Source organism: Hemitrygon akajei, chromosome 5, assembly GCF_048418815.1.
Source record: "Hemitrygon akajei chromosome 5, sHemAka1.3, whole genome shotgun sequence".
In the NCBI taxonomy this organism is placed as follows: Eukaryota; Metazoa; Chordata; class Chondrichthyes; order Myliobatiformes; family Dasyatidae; genus Hemitrygon; species Hemitrygon akajei.
In genome coordinates, this window is record NC_133128.1 from 125,807,862 (window position 1) to 125,823,588 (window position 15,727).

At 39.2% G+C, this 15,727-nt stretch overlaps 1 protein-coding gene across 2 annotated transcripts in view; it reads right to left on the minus strand.

Moving 5' to 3' along the window:
• The window catches only part of LOC140728157 (protein FAM117B-like), a 231,214-nt gene that overhangs the window by 184,183 nt on the left and 31,304 nt on the right, over positions 1-15,727 (minus strand). For both annotated transcript variants that reach the window (XM_073046414.1, XM_073046413.1), the window contains exon 2: positions 9,473-9,624. In XM_073046414.1, the coding sequence (XP_072902515.1) occupies positions 9,473-9,624 (152 nt within the window). The remainder of the gene's footprint in view (positions 1-9,472; positions 9,625-15,727) is intronic.

Below are 15,727 nucleotides of genomic sequence, written 5' to 3' on the forward strand. Positions count from 1 at the left end.
CTTTCAGATTTCCAGCAATTGATGAGTTACCACTCTTCAAGCAATTTTGCCCAGTTCTATTCTAGACCATTTCCATCTATTTGTATTTCCTCCAGACTGAATAGCTGCAATTAAGCCATCACTCTCAGCCAGCAATACCACTTATGTAGTGCAGTTCTATCTCAACCATTTCATAGGCATTCCCTTCACCCTTTCCAGTATCTCCACAAGTAGACATTATTTACATGATTTGTAGCACAGCTTCTGACAAAAGTGTTGGCGTGTGGCCAAGTTGGTCTAGTCATCTGAAGGTCACTAGTTCGAACCTCAGCAAAGGCAGCATGTTGTGTCCTTGAGCAAGGCACTTAATGACACATTACTCTGTGATGTCACTGGTGCCAAGCTGTATCGGCCCTTGCCCTTCCCTTGGACAACATCAGTGCCGTGGAAAGGGGAGACTTGCAGCATGAGAAACTGCCGGTCTCCCATACAACCCTGCCCAGGACTGCGCCCTGGAAAGTTTCCAGGGCGCAAATCCATGGTCTCGAGACTAACGGATGCCTATCTTATGACAAAGTAGGGTGATACAGAAAGTTAGATCCAAAGTGTACTTAGAAACTAGATTCAACTATCAAGTTCTACTCAAGCATTTATCAAATGAACCACCATCAGGGCAATCATCTTGCAGCCACTGCTGGGCAAGAGGTACAGAGGTCTGAAGTTGCATACAGCCAAGCTCAGTAACAGCAACTTCCCTTCAACCATTCAGTTCCTGAACTAGCCTCAAGAACCCCAATTTCTACATCAGTATAAGAGCATTATGACCACTTTGCACAACAATGACAATTTTTTGTTGTAATTGAGTTTTGTACAATTTGTGTTTGTTTTCCCTTGTGAACATTGAGTCTCTAATACTACCCCCCTATAGTAATGCCAATGCAAGTCTTTCATTCTACCTGTGCATATTACAATAAATATGGACTTAAGTTGTGTTGGTAATAGGATGCAGAGTTTGGTTGCCAAAGGGTTGTTCTTCCCCACCAACTGGAACAAACGTGTACAGCAGCATTTGGTGCTTTACAACTTTAATTCCAATTTAGATGGAATGATTAGTAAGTTGCCTGAAATGAAAGACTGTTACAGGAGAGGGTGGATAGGTTGAATTTGTTCTCATTGGAGGTTTATAAAATTGAGGGACAGAAATAGAATCTGAGAGGAGTAATGGGACATTGATGGATATGTTCATGATCTCTGCTGTTTCAGAGAATAGATGCTAAAATCTTAAAATAGCAGGTAACCAAGAGACAAAAGTGAATAAATAATAACTGCAGCAAGAAAGAATATACAAGCTAACTTGGTAAGTCATCTAGAAATGAAGGTTTTCAATCCAAAATTTTTAAGAAGTACCTGCTGGTGGTGGATATGGTGGATATTTTCCAAAATTATCTAGGATAGACTGAATTGCAAATCAATTAAGAAATCTCAGAATTAAAGTCACCCTATTGGCAATTTTTGAGAAAATGCTGTAATCCAATAAGGAATTGATAATGGAGAACATACAAAAACACATCCAAGGCAGTGGAGAGAACTTGACAGAGAAAACGTTTAGCAACACACAAAATGCTGAAGGAATTTATGGAAATTCCAGCATCTATGGAAATAAACATTCATTTTGGGCAGAGACCTTAACTGGGACTGGAAAGAAAGGTAGAAGACACCAGAATAAAAAGGTGGGGGGGGGGGGAGAAGAGAAAGGGGGTGAGGTAGAACGTGATAGGTGAAGCCAGGTGAGTAGGAAAAATGTAGGGCTGGACAGGAGGGAATCTGATAGGAAAGGAGTGAATCATAGGAGGAGGACACAGGCATGTGAGAAGAGGTAAACCAGAGTGAGGAATAGAAGAGGCGAGGTAGAGGGATTTTTTCTCCCCCCAGAAGGAGAAATCAATATTCACACCATCAGGTTGGAGGCCATCCAGATGGAATGTACGGTGTCGCTCATCCATCCTGAGGCTGGCAAAAAGAGGCCACGGACTGACATGTCAGAACAGAAATAGGAATCAGAATTAAAATGTTTGTCCACCAGGAAATTCCACTTTTGGTAGATGGAGCAGTGGTGCTTAACAAAGCGGTCGCCAATTTACAACAGGTCTCACTGACGTAGAGGAGCACCAGACAGGGTTTAGCAAATTTATTGGATAGAGGGAACCCAATGGACGTGGTTTAAAAGGCCAATAGGCTCCTACACAAGACACAGACTCTAGAGTGGGGCTTCCAATCTTTTATTCCATTGTCCCCTACCATTTACCAAGGGGTTCCCTGCTCTAAAGTAAAAATATGGTCTTGAGCAAATTGGTAAGCCAATAAATGAAATGTTCTTTTATTGCTTTCTTCTACTTACTTTCTTTATTTTCTGGCCACAATTCTGTCCTCTCCTATCAGACTCCCCCTTCTCCAGTTCTGTATCTCTCACCATTCAACTTCCCAGCTCTTTACTTCACCCCTCCCAGTTTCACCCATCAGCTTGTTTCTTCTTCCCCTCTCCCCACCTTCTTACTCTGACATCTTTTTCTCCTCCAGACCCGATGAAGGGTCTCACCCAGAAACATCAACTGTGCTCTTGTACATAGATGCTGCCTAGCCTGCTGAATTGCTCCAGCATTTTGTGTGTGTTCATTAATGATGCCACTGGTGAGGTGCACAGGGAACAGTGCCAGATGCGATTAACAAAGGTTATAAAGGATTCAGGACAGTTTGTTACTGATATAGGGAGGCGCAAATGTTGAGGAAACCAGAAAAGGGGAAGGGGTAAAAGAGGGAAAAATTGGTGTCATATGGGTAAATGCAATGTTACCAACTTTGGTAGAAAGAACAAAATAGTGTATTATTTAATTAGTCTCAGAGCATTAAAAATGAAGTATTGTGTCCCAATTACAGCATAAAATGTTGATGGTCAGTGGGGTCATGGCAACCTTGAATAAAGTGTTTAAATGTACATACAACAAACATTGAAGATTCACTCATCGCTGGAAGAATAAACAAGACTTGCTGCCACTGTACAGAGCTTGGTGACACCACAAATACTTTTCCTCTCCTAAACATAGTAGCTGCTTACTTCATAGATAGCTAGTGAAATTATACAGAGTTTGGGGATTGAAAAGGGAAGATGCTACGAGAACATTTTCCCTGATGGGGGAATTTACATCAGAAGCTGGATTCAGGATAAGGGATTGACCATTTGATCAAGAAGAGGTATATTTTCCAAATATAGTAAACTAATTTTTTTTAAAATCTCAGTCACTAGGAGCAAGGTCAGTAAATATCTATGTAATGTCCTGGTTAAGAATTCTACTGCTATGCTATGAGGTAGTTTTCATTACCAATTTTCTGTAAAAGCAATGTGCCATGCTGGAAAGTGTGTTTTGGCTTGGACTAAGGAGCCATGTTGTCCAACTTAGGAATGTGTGTCAGCCAATCAGGATTGTGAGATGAAAAGGTTCTAGAGAGCTGTGGGGAAGGATTTTCTGAAGAATGGTAGTCTGGTTTGGGGTCTTTTGGCGGGAGCTGTGGAGTGGGGCACAAGGGCAGATACCACAAAATGCCATTGGAAGAGGAGTCCTCATTGCAAGAAGTGCTTTGTATAGATGAATGGCTCCAAGGAGGAAGGGCCAATACTCCTGAGAGAGAGACAGTTGTTCGAAATGGACTTTGAGAGAAGTTTTGCATATGGCAGATACTTTCATGGAAATCATGGGTCCGGTTTGTGAATAAAGAGATACACCTTTGACTACTCCAATGTGAGGTCCAATAATATGTGCATTGGACCAGTTTAAGTGTAATGGGCTCTTTTATTTTCTTCTTTTTCTGTAACTTTGACGGTTGAACATTTGGTAAATATTTACCAAATTATATATAAATAAATATAATATATATAAATACACTCAAAAACTTCTATAGATGTACCATGGAGAGCATTCTGACAGGCTGCATCAGTGCCTGGTATGCAGGGGCTTCTGCACAGGACCAAAAGAAGCTGTCGAAGGTTGTAAATCTAGTCAGCTCCATCTTGGGCACTAGCCTACAAAGTACCCAGGACATCTTTAGGGAGCGGTGTGTCAGAAAGGCAACCCTTATTGTGCTTATTAAGGACCTCCAGCACCCAGGGCATGCCCTTTTATCAGCGTTACCATCAGGTAGGAGGTACAGAAGCCTGAAGGCACACACTCAACGATTCATGAATAGCTTCTTCCCTTCTGCCATCCAATTCCTAAATGGGCACTGAATCTTTGGACACCGCCTTACCTTTTAAAAAAAATATATACAGTATTTCTGTTTTTGCATTTTTTAAAAATCTATTCAATATACGTAATTGATTTACTCATTATATTTTATTTTAATTACTATATTTTAATCTCTCTTCTATAATATGTATTGCATTGAACTACTGCTGCTAATTTAACAAATTTCACGTCACATGCTAATGATAAACCCTGATTCTGATATATTTTCTTTATAATTTATGCTGTTATACGATCAGTCATTTCTGGGCTACTGAATACTGTGTATGACACAGCATTCGCTCAAATTGAGGTTCCTTTAATTGGAACATCAAGGCAACCCTGTTTGGTTGAAACCCAAATCATACTGACCCTAGAGGTTATTGTTTATGAAATGTGGCCTTCTCACTGCACAGTCACGTGGCTGTTAGCAGAGTTAGCTAACGAGCCCAGTGAGGGGGTTACATCTACAACTCACAAATGGACTCCAAAACTACAAAAGCAGCAAGCATTATAGAGATCAGGCAGGATAGTGGAATTAAGGTCAAAGATCAGTTCAGTTATGACCTATGGAATCAAAGTAGGCTCCAGCAACTAATGGCCAATTCACATTCTTTCATGGTTACGCCAAGGTAGAAAAAATAGTTTTCACACATTTAAATCCACCTTTACCAGATTATTACCCACTACTGATTACAACCTTTATTTCAAATTTCAAAGACTTTTTTTTTTAGAAAGCCAAACAAAGCAAAAACAGAATAAGGAGACAAGATGTAGGATGGAAGGATGCTCATGTAAACATACCAGGCATGGATTTCAGGCATGAATGACTGATGTGAAGAATAAATGACATGTGTTTGCTCTATCCATCATACTGAACGTAAATCACAGAACAATGCAAAGTTTTATTAAAGTTTATCCTTGCTTCAATTAATGACAGGAATTTTTAAAAGACAAGGTACATATGTTGGCTGCTTTGTGCTGGTACTGTGGTGCACCAACATTGAGGATAATCATGGCAGACTTCTTGCTGCCTATCTTTATTGATTGTGGTCTGTTGGTCAGTAGGTCAGTAAGTCAAGGATTCAGTTACAAATGGAACTGTTAAGTCCTAGGCTTGAGAAATTGGAGATGAGTTTGCTTAGAATCACAGAAGTGGAGATGCAGTTAACAAATAGTCTGACATAGGTGTTTTACAGATGCCTCAAGGATAAGTGTACAGCCAAAGAGATGATATCTATCATGAGCCTTCCTTGGGGGGGTAGGCGAATTGGAGTATAGAGGGTCATAAATATGGTTTACCATATTAAAAAATTTAATTAATCTCCATCAATATCAATGTTTTCATATTGCATATTTACTCTTACACTTATTCATATATAGGTTCCATTTACAATCACACAGTGATTTGCTAGTCCATCAAAAGACCATCTGATGACAACTTGAGTTCTTTTTTGTCAGCTGGCCACATTGTTGTTTTCAAGCTTGTGGTAATCAAATAACTCCTGCACACTTAAAAATTCTGAGAAAAAGTTTAACAATAGAAATACACTCATTAACACCACGGCAGGAAAATATTTCACTATGTTGGCATTTCCTAGATAACTGAATTTACCTAGAATTCTGTCAAGTTACTTAAGCGTTCCTCCTTAGACAACCTCAGGATTATCGATGCCTTGCTTTCACTCCAGCTCTGTGGAGATGAGTTGCCTGATGAGCGCAATGAGGGAGATTTGAATTTGATGAAATGTCAAATATTAGAGCTCATGCATTTAAGATGGGGGGATGTCAAAGAAGATGAGTAGGGCAAGTTCTATTTTGAAAGTGATAGATGCCTAAAAATCTGCAAGGGGTAGTAATTAAGGTAACTACCGTAGATTCCGGATTATAAGCCGCTACTTTTTTCCCACATTTTGAACAGCTTTGAACTCTGCGGCCTATAATCCAGAGCGGCTAATACATGGTTTTTTTTCATGCCGCCTCGTAAACATTTTGCCTCGTAACAGTAGACCAATAAAATTGATGAGTAGTTCACAGAGGTCCAATGAAATTGTACGATAAATCAAGCGCACTTTCACAATTAAATTATTGTAAATCAGTCATTTGTACTCACCCTCATCAACATGGAAAATACTCGAAGAAAAGCAAGACCCGAGCGCGTCAGACCCGATTAGACCCGATCGCGTTACGCAAGCGCGTCAGACCCGATTAGACCCGATCGCGTTACGCAAGCGCGTCAGACCCGATTAGACCCGATCACGTTACGCAAGCGCGTCAGACCCGAGCGAAAACGCTGCTTTTAAGTTAAAGTCGATCAATAACTTTTCCTGGTAGGCTGCAGTATATATATTTTTACCAGTCGCTAGGAGATATTGGAATGTTGTTCGTGCTGTTCAGTAAAAAAGTATATGCAACGTAATTTGTGTTACCGATACGTATGTATATTTAAAAGTAGCGGTGCGGCCTAAAATCCGGTGCGGCCTTTACAATTAAAAAATTGATTTTATTTCTAAAATTAGAGCCTGCGGCTTTTAATCAGGTGCGCTCTGTAGTCCGGAATCTACGGTATAATAGATGTTTAAGGTGCTCTTAGATGGACGTGCAGATAACAGAAGTGTATGGAGGTGGTGTAGACAAAGGGATTCCTTTAGTTGGGCATTTAATTACTAGTTTAATTAGTACGGCACAAATTCATGAGCCGAAGGGACTGTTCTGGTGCTTATGTGTTCAATGTTCTAACCAATATTTGGATCTTGATCTGGCTGTGGCACAAAGAAAGCAATGTGGACCGATATGCACTATTACGAAATATTTTTCAACTAAAAAATGGAAATATAGACAGACTTCAGATCATGGTCTCTTTGTGGTGCATTGCTGTTGCTTGGTGGGTGATGGGCACTGACGCTTTTTGCTGAAATGGGCGGGTGGGGTAGAGGAAAGGTTTATGCTTGCCACTGTTTGTATGGGGGAGTGGAGCGGGGGCTTTGGGGTTCGAATATTTTTCTGTCATTCATTCTTTTGGGGGTCTTCTGTTTTTCATGGACGTCTGCAAAGACAATTATTTCAGGTTGTATACTGTATACATTCCCTGATAATAAACAGAATCATCTGAACCACTTGAAACAATTGTTTATGTACCAAAACCAATATTCATTTTTGGGTTCCAACAAATTAAGCATTGTGATTGTGACAGACATCTTGCATACTATTCCAATTAGCAAGAAAAACAACTTCTGATGATTACGTCAACTGAAAGAAAACATTTTCTCACATAGCAAAATCAATCAAGCTAGATGACCTTATTAGTTTAATATCACAATATTAAATCATGACAATGTAAGATAATTTAAATATGAGTAAACATAGCAAGAGCACTTATGGAATAACTAATTAATATATGCTGAATCACTTCAGTGCCAATCAAGTTTTTGTTAATGAATTCTGACTCCAAAGAAAACAGTCAACAAGTTTTCCAAAATTTGTTTCTGCAAAAGCACATTACTAAATTGAGGTGGTGGCTGCTCGAAGGCAGAACAACAATGCATCAAGCTACTGGAAACATTAAACATTAAAATCATGAAATATCTGAAGCATTCCAATTTTATATTTGAAATGCCATGACGACCATATTACTTTATCATTCCTAATTAAGGGCTGCTGCTAAGTATCACCACTAGGATGGATAACTAGTATACTATTTAATACCCATTGCAAAGAAAGCACAACAGCGCCTTTATTTCCTCAGGAGTCTGCGGAGAATCGGCACATCAAAAACTCCAGCAAACCTCTATGGATGTGTGGTGGAACACGTGCTGACTGGATGTATAACAGCCTGGTATGGGACCACCAATGCCCTTGAGCTGAAAATCCTACAAAAGATTGTGAATTCAACCAAGTACATCATGGATAGAACTCTCCCAACCATTGAGCACATCAACATGAAATGTTGCCGTAGAACAGCAGTATCTAAAGATCCTTACCACCCAGACCATGCTCTTTTCCTTAATGCTGCCATCAGGCAGAAGGTACAAGAGGGGACTCATACCACCAGGTTACTACCCCTCATCTATCAGGCTCTTGAATAAAAAGGGATAACTACACTCATTTAAGGATTCTTATCTTGTATGCCCACAGAAAAAGAATCTTGGGGTTGTATGTGGTGACATGCATGTACTCTGAATAAACGTTTCTTTGAAATTTGAACTGTAAGTCTACTCTTCTCACGTCTCCTTCTATCTCCTGGTGTATTTTATACCTGGCATCTTGACTAGCATTTGGAGGTCCACAGAGCAAAATCTGACAAGATCATGCTCTGTGATTAGGCTACTGGACAGCAGTTAGAGAGAGACCAGGCTGACTATTACCATGAAAGAATTTGTCTTTATATTCAAGTGATACATCTTGAATGAAAATGTGATATTTTTAAAGACAACTTTTAAACTTGTGGATTGTTTCAAAAACCCATCTGTTTTAAACAAAGTCCTGCAAGGCATACTATTTGCCATTCCTGTAATCTTACATAAATGTACCTCTTGAATCAATATTCAAGGGCAATTGCAGATGGGCAACTATGCCCAGAATCTGTTAACAAGTGAATTTAAATACCAAAGTGTTCAGTTTTCATTAACAAAGGAACTTTACACAACTGTTTTCTAATTATTCCTAGGTAGATGGAAGAAAATGTGTTTTTAAATAAGTAAATGGTACCTACACAATATATTCCCAAGAAATGGTTCAATCACTCCAATATAATCGAGTTGACCAGGAGTGGAGGAGGACTCAGTTCAGGGTTTGTTCAAGTCAGTGGACTAGATGTTCAAGAATGTCAGTGGACCCAATTAAATATGGCACACATCACCAAATTCATACAAATTTAGTGTGTACCTATAAAAACATTCCAAGTCTGCTCTAACCAGACACCCTGGATGAACCAGGGGATTCATGATCCACTGGGAGCTAAATCTGGTGGATTTTGGACTGGTAATCCAAAGTCATACAAATCCAGATATAACCTTCAGAAGGCAGACAGAGGCAAATTTGGACTAAAGTGGAATCATGGGTAGACACTCAAAAACTGTGGCAGGGCTTGCACAACATTACTTCCTAAAAGGTGCAATGTCAGCATTAGTGCAATGGCCTATATCTCCTGGATGAGTTCAGTACCTTTTATGTGCACTTCAAAAAGAAACACTTAGGAGAAAAAAAAAATCTGTGCATACCTGTGTTGCTTTATCTCTCATACAAGGAGCAGAATGGCTATGGACATCACGTGGCCACTGACCAGTGAGGTACGGAGCTGCAAGGGTGTCCAACGAGGATGTTCGACGAATACTACTGGAGGGACTCACCAAACACTGACGTGATCTTTCAACTGAAAAAAGAGGGGGGAAAATTGTGTGACATTTTTAGAAATATAATATTTTACATTTTGGCAAGATAAAGTGGAATGAAATTACTTCCCAAATTTCCTACTCTGGAGTTCCACTAAGATGCCTCAATTTTGGAAGTCAGGCAGCATCTATTGAAGGGAACAAACAGTCTATGCTTCTGGCCAAGATCCTTTATCAGTCCTGGTGAATGGTCTAGGCCCCAAATGCCAACTATTTATTTCTCTCCATTGATGCTGCCTGACTTGAGTTCCTCCAGCATTTATATGCAATGCTCAAGATTTTCAGCATCTGCAGAAACTTGTGCCAATAAAATCTTTAATTTTCCTAAAGAAAATACTTACCCAAGGAAAATAAATTCTTAGCAAGCACGGTTCCATTGGTATTTAGGTGTTCTGCAAAGTGGTCATTGATTGAGAGCCTTGGATTGAGAGGCAGAAGACTAGATAACTGAACATAGCTTACCAAAGACTAAACATTTGTACTTCCAACAACGATCACTGGTAAGGATGAGCACATTTTCAACCTCAGACACCAGAATAACTTAGTTCATTCAGCCTTATCAATAATATTCCCTTGATACATATTCATAAACAAGCTTTTAAAAAATCTGTCATTTAAATATCATTAACAAATCTTCACAAATAGAACCAGTGTCTGACCCTTTTCTGATTCAACCAACTTGTTTAGTGAGTCTGCAGAAGAGCCATTTTTCAGCATGATTAAATATTTGTTTAGTTAAAACACCAAGTATATTAAAACTCTTGGGTAATAAACATTGCTTTATAGGGTTTAACTCAGAATTTCTTCAGTACCAATATAGCTGCTCCCTCTTCACAGACAAAAGCATTAATACATCAAGAAATGAACTCAGCATGAGAAATTTGAAGGGAAGAGCAAGAATCTATGCCATTTGGATGTTGTGCTTTGAAAGGCTTATTACCCAACATTGCTGTATGTATGTGTACTTTGAAAACTCACTGCTCTGGTGAGATGAAACAATTTTGGACAATAATCTTGACTTAAGAACATAAAGCAGTGGGAGAAAAATGATCAGCCCCTCCGGTGTGCCCCCAATATTCAAGATAATTATGGCTGATCTGCCCTCTGCCCCATCTGATTAATGCCAATTCTCCACAGCCTTCACCTGTCATTCTTCTAAACTTAAAAATGTATACCTAAAATTTATTACCAGCTTGTAATAGGACAACTTTTATCACTGGATTTAGTTGAATGAATCTGTTCAACTGCCTCCAAATCCAGAACAAGCCTTTTGCAATTAAGGAGCCTAAAATTGCACAATTCTGCAATTACAATATCACCAGCAGTACTGACTCCAATTTCCAAAATACAATTTTTTTTTGCAATAAAAACCCAATATATTTTGACTAATATCTCACATTGGAAACTCAGTTGAGATTAACATATGCAAAAGTACATGTATGCACAAGTACAAACAGAGCTCCAAGTAGTTTTATTTTACAGGTGCAATCAAAAGTTGGCAAGAATAAACCAATCACCTCCATTCCAAGCATGGTTGTTCTTAACTTCTACCCCAAATCAGAATGTCAAGGTTAAGAAATGGAAATCAATGAGAAACCTGCTTGTTGGAATCATACCTAGCACAAAGAAAGATGGTTATGTTGGCTGGAAGTCAAGTACCTCAGCCACAGTCTGATGGGTTAATTATGTGCCAGAGTGCCAGGCAACAATAATATTCAACAGTTATCCAGCTATCACATAACATTACTATCATTGAACTCCCACTATCAAGCTTACCACCAACAAAAGGAACTTGGTTAGCCTTAAACATGTGCTCCAACAGGTCAGCGGTAAGAAATGCTGCACCAATTAACTCACCTTACAACATCCAGCCTTCAAAAGCTTATCCATCATCTTAAGTCAGAAATTCAGTAGTCCATTTGCCTGGATGAGAGCAACACTCAAAAACCACAATATATTGAATACAGCAGACTGTACAGCACCTCACCCACTCACTCCACCAACACACTACAAAATAGGAGCTCGTACCATCTTCCAAGCACACAAACTCTACCACCCAGAAAAACAAAGCTATACAAAGAGAGGTCTAGAACAGCTGAAAAATTTAGCTGAGTAACAGCAAGGGGTAGATTTGAGATGTTATTTCATGCTGTTGAGGGAAATGTACAGTGCAGTTTCCTAGGGGTTGGCATTAGAACCACACTGCAATATACTCTGAGGGAAAAAAAAATCATCAATACGACAACTTACAGAAGTCAAAAATCAGAAGCCAAGTGAACTGTGAGCTCAAACGTCTGTATCCTTCCCTTTCCTCTCTGCTCATGTCTGTAATACCTGTGTAAAAACACTGCTATTGTATGCCTCCACCACATCCTCTGGGCATCACTGTATAAAGTAAAACCTGCCTCGCAAATCTTCTTTTAAATGACTTCATCCTCCTCACCTCAAAACTACCTGTTGGTATTTCTCAATACCACGTTTAAAAAAAATTGACCATCTACCCTGGATAATGACTACGCAGGATACCACGAAATTTAGTTTTGGATTATGGCACTATTTCATGCAGGAAGGCAATGAACACAGTTCATTCTCTGCAGTAGTTGCCTGCACTGTTTTGTTCGTTTACAGTTAAAAAACCTCAGTGTACACTGGATAAATTCCTCTGTAAATAACCATTAGAAGCCAATACAGTTTTATAGTACTGTAACAGTATTGGTTGTTGCAGTTAATTTTTTTTTAAAAATACTTAGTAATCTTGTATATTGGTTGATTAAAATTCTTGCTTAAATAATTCATTACAGGGTTTATGTAAAAATACATTAACTGCATATGTCTGCACCTTGCTTTTAAAGTAAACCCACAGTTAAACTATCTCAGATTCCAGTGTCTTCCTCTGAATTTGTTAAAAAAATTTAAAGTTACAAAACATCGGTAATGAGGTTTTCTTTTTATATATATTAACCCGAGATGGCTACTGACCTGTTGAAGCGCAGCAAGAATGAATGGAAGGTCAAAAAGAAAGGAGTCAATGGAGATATAAAAACAGGATTCATCAGATGATGTTGTGGATGAAGATACCAAGACAGATCAGATCATAAAGGGAACAACAGAAGGATTAATAAAAGAAATACATCAGCGAACTAAATGCACGCAAGATCAAGATGCACAAAATAGAAAAAGTAAAAAAGAAAGATGCCAGAACAACTTCCTGCTGTCTGAGTCAACTCCTTCAACCACCACGCAGGTGGCCGCAGTACCCAAGATTGTTTCACAGCCACAAGTCTCACCTCCCAAGCAGAAGGATCCCCATTGTCAGGAAAATGGTATTCCATATAGCAAGAAAGGCTCCACACGTATTAAGTCTTTAGGCCTTAATGAGGTAATTTAAAATTTACTCTGCTAAGGAAGTCTGTATAGTGGTTGCACTATGTAGTACACTATGTATATAGTTGAGATACATTCTAGATGTAATAGACTCACATGACTCCCCTGTCTTCCTTTGAATTAATGTTTTGAAGTTATAAAAAAAAGTTGTATTGTGTTCTAATTTGTACTGCATTTTATTTAAATAATTTGTTACTCAATTAAAAAGGTAGTTTGTCTTTTTTATATATACCTTTTTAACTATTTCCATGAAATTTTGGTTAATTGCAGCAAGTGCTTAATTAGGCCAGTACTGTGGACTGGTCCCGATGTGTGTCCCAATTAACTGCAATCCACTGCACTTAACTCATACATTTGACTTCCCACAGTGCAATACTTCACAAATCCAAATTTAACTCCACCTGCCATTTCTATGTCCATGTTTCCAATTGACCTTTATTTGACAGCCTTGTCACAACCCTTCCGATTGCAAACCTTATCAACCCAGCTACATTTTCATTCAAATGAGCCATGTAGAGGTGCCAGCACTGATTCTTGCAGAACACCAATGGTCACAGACCTAGTCAGAATAACACTATTCTATCATTACCCAGTCTTCTATGGCAAAGTCAATTTTGAATTCAATCATTATAGCACAAAAGTTAGCGTAACACTATTACAGCACCAGCAACCCAGGTTCATTTCTGCCATTGCCATAAGGAATTATCATGCTCCTCCATGACTACATGGGTTTCCAAGTGCGCTGGTTTCTTTCCACATTCCAAAAACATATGGATTAGTAGGTTAATTGGTCACATGGGTGTCATTGGGCAATGCAACTTATTGGGCCAGAAAACCCTGTTACCTCGCTCTAAAATAAAATTTCCATGGATCCCATCTTCTAGCTCAGCCTATCAGGGACTTTCTAATAAAGCATTACTGAAGTCCAAATGTACAACTTCCACTGTTCTTCCTTAATCATCTTCATCGCCTCAAAAAAAAATTCAGACACAATCTCCTCTACTCAAGGCGATACTGTCTTCAATTTTTGCAAATATGATCAACTCTTCCCCCCCCCCCAAGAATATTCTCTAATAATTATCTACCATTAATGCATGACTTACAAGCCTAGTTTCTGTCTTGTCTCCATAGCCCTTTTTAAGCAGAGGACCAACAATGGCGACTATCCAGTCCATTTAGATCTAACCTGTTGCTAACATGGATACAAAGATCTGGCAAGGTCCAAGCAATCACTTTTCAATGTGGGATTACTGGATTTGCTTAGTCTGAGATAAAACTAGTTAAACCCTGGATACTTATCCATCCTAATGTTCATGAGACCCAACACGTCATCTTACTTCATATTAACATGACTATCTCCTCTTGGTTAAATACTGAGCAAAGTTTTTCAACTCTAGGCATAAGTTTCCTCCTTTATCCTTGAGTGGTCTGACCCTTTCCCTTACTACTCTTTTTAATGTATAAAATGCCTCTTTAAACCTACTTCAAAGGTATTTTATGGTCTCTTTTAGTGCTATTTCCCTGTTTAAGTTCTCTCCTGCTTTTATATACTGCAAGGGTCTGACATCACCTTCCATATACTTCTTGTCTAGTTTTGCAACATTTTATCACTCAGGGTTAACCAACTTTACAACCCTTGCCTGTCTCCCGTGAACAGTTTTGATTCTAAATTCTGATCAACTAGCCTCCAAACAACCCTCACCTCAGATCGCAAACAAGAGAAAATCTGCAGATGCTGGAAATTTTCACCTCAGATGGAGACTTACCTAACAAAAGCCACACCTAATTTGCTCTCCCCAGCTCCTGTTCAGTACTGTTGTAATAAGTTTCCCCAATTTAGCACTTCCGGCAAAATCCCTCCTCTTCCCCACTTTCAGCGAGCAGTCATAGTGGGTAATAATGGAGGAGTCCAAGACCAGGGGCCACAGATTCAGAATACAAGAACATCCCATTAGAACAGAGATCAAGATGAATTTCTTTAGCCAGAGGCTGGTGAATCTGTGGAATCCATTGCCACAGACAGCTATGGAGGCAAAGTCAGTTGGGTATATTTAAAGCAGAGCTTGATTGGCTCTTGATTGTTAAGGGCATCAAAGGTTATGGAGAGAAGACAGGAGAATGCTATTGACAGGAATAGATAGATAGATAGATAGATAGATAGATTATTCATCCCCATGGGGAAATTCAACTTTTTTCCAATGTCCCATACACTTGTTGTAGCAAAACTAATTACATACAATACTTAACTCAGTAAAAAAAAAATATGATATGCATCTAAATCACTGTCTCAAAAAGCATTAATAATAGCTTTTAAAAAGTTCTTAAGTCCTGGCGGTAGAATTGTAAAGCCTAATGGCATTGGGGAGTATTGACCTCTTCATCCTGTCTGAGGAGCATTGCATCGATAGTAACCTGTCGCTGAAACTGCTTCTCTGTCTCTGGATGGTGCTATGTAGAGGATGTTCAGAGTTATCCATAATTGCCCGTAGCCTACTCAGCACCCTTCGCTCAGCTACCGATGTTAAACTCTCCAGTACTTTGCCCACGACAGAGCCCGCCTTCCTTACCAGCTTATTAGGACGTGAGGCGTCCCTCTTCTTAATGCTGCCTCCCCAACACGCCACCACAAAGAGGGCGCTCTCCACAACTGACCTATAGAACATCTTCAGCATCTCACTACAGACATTGAATGACGCCAAC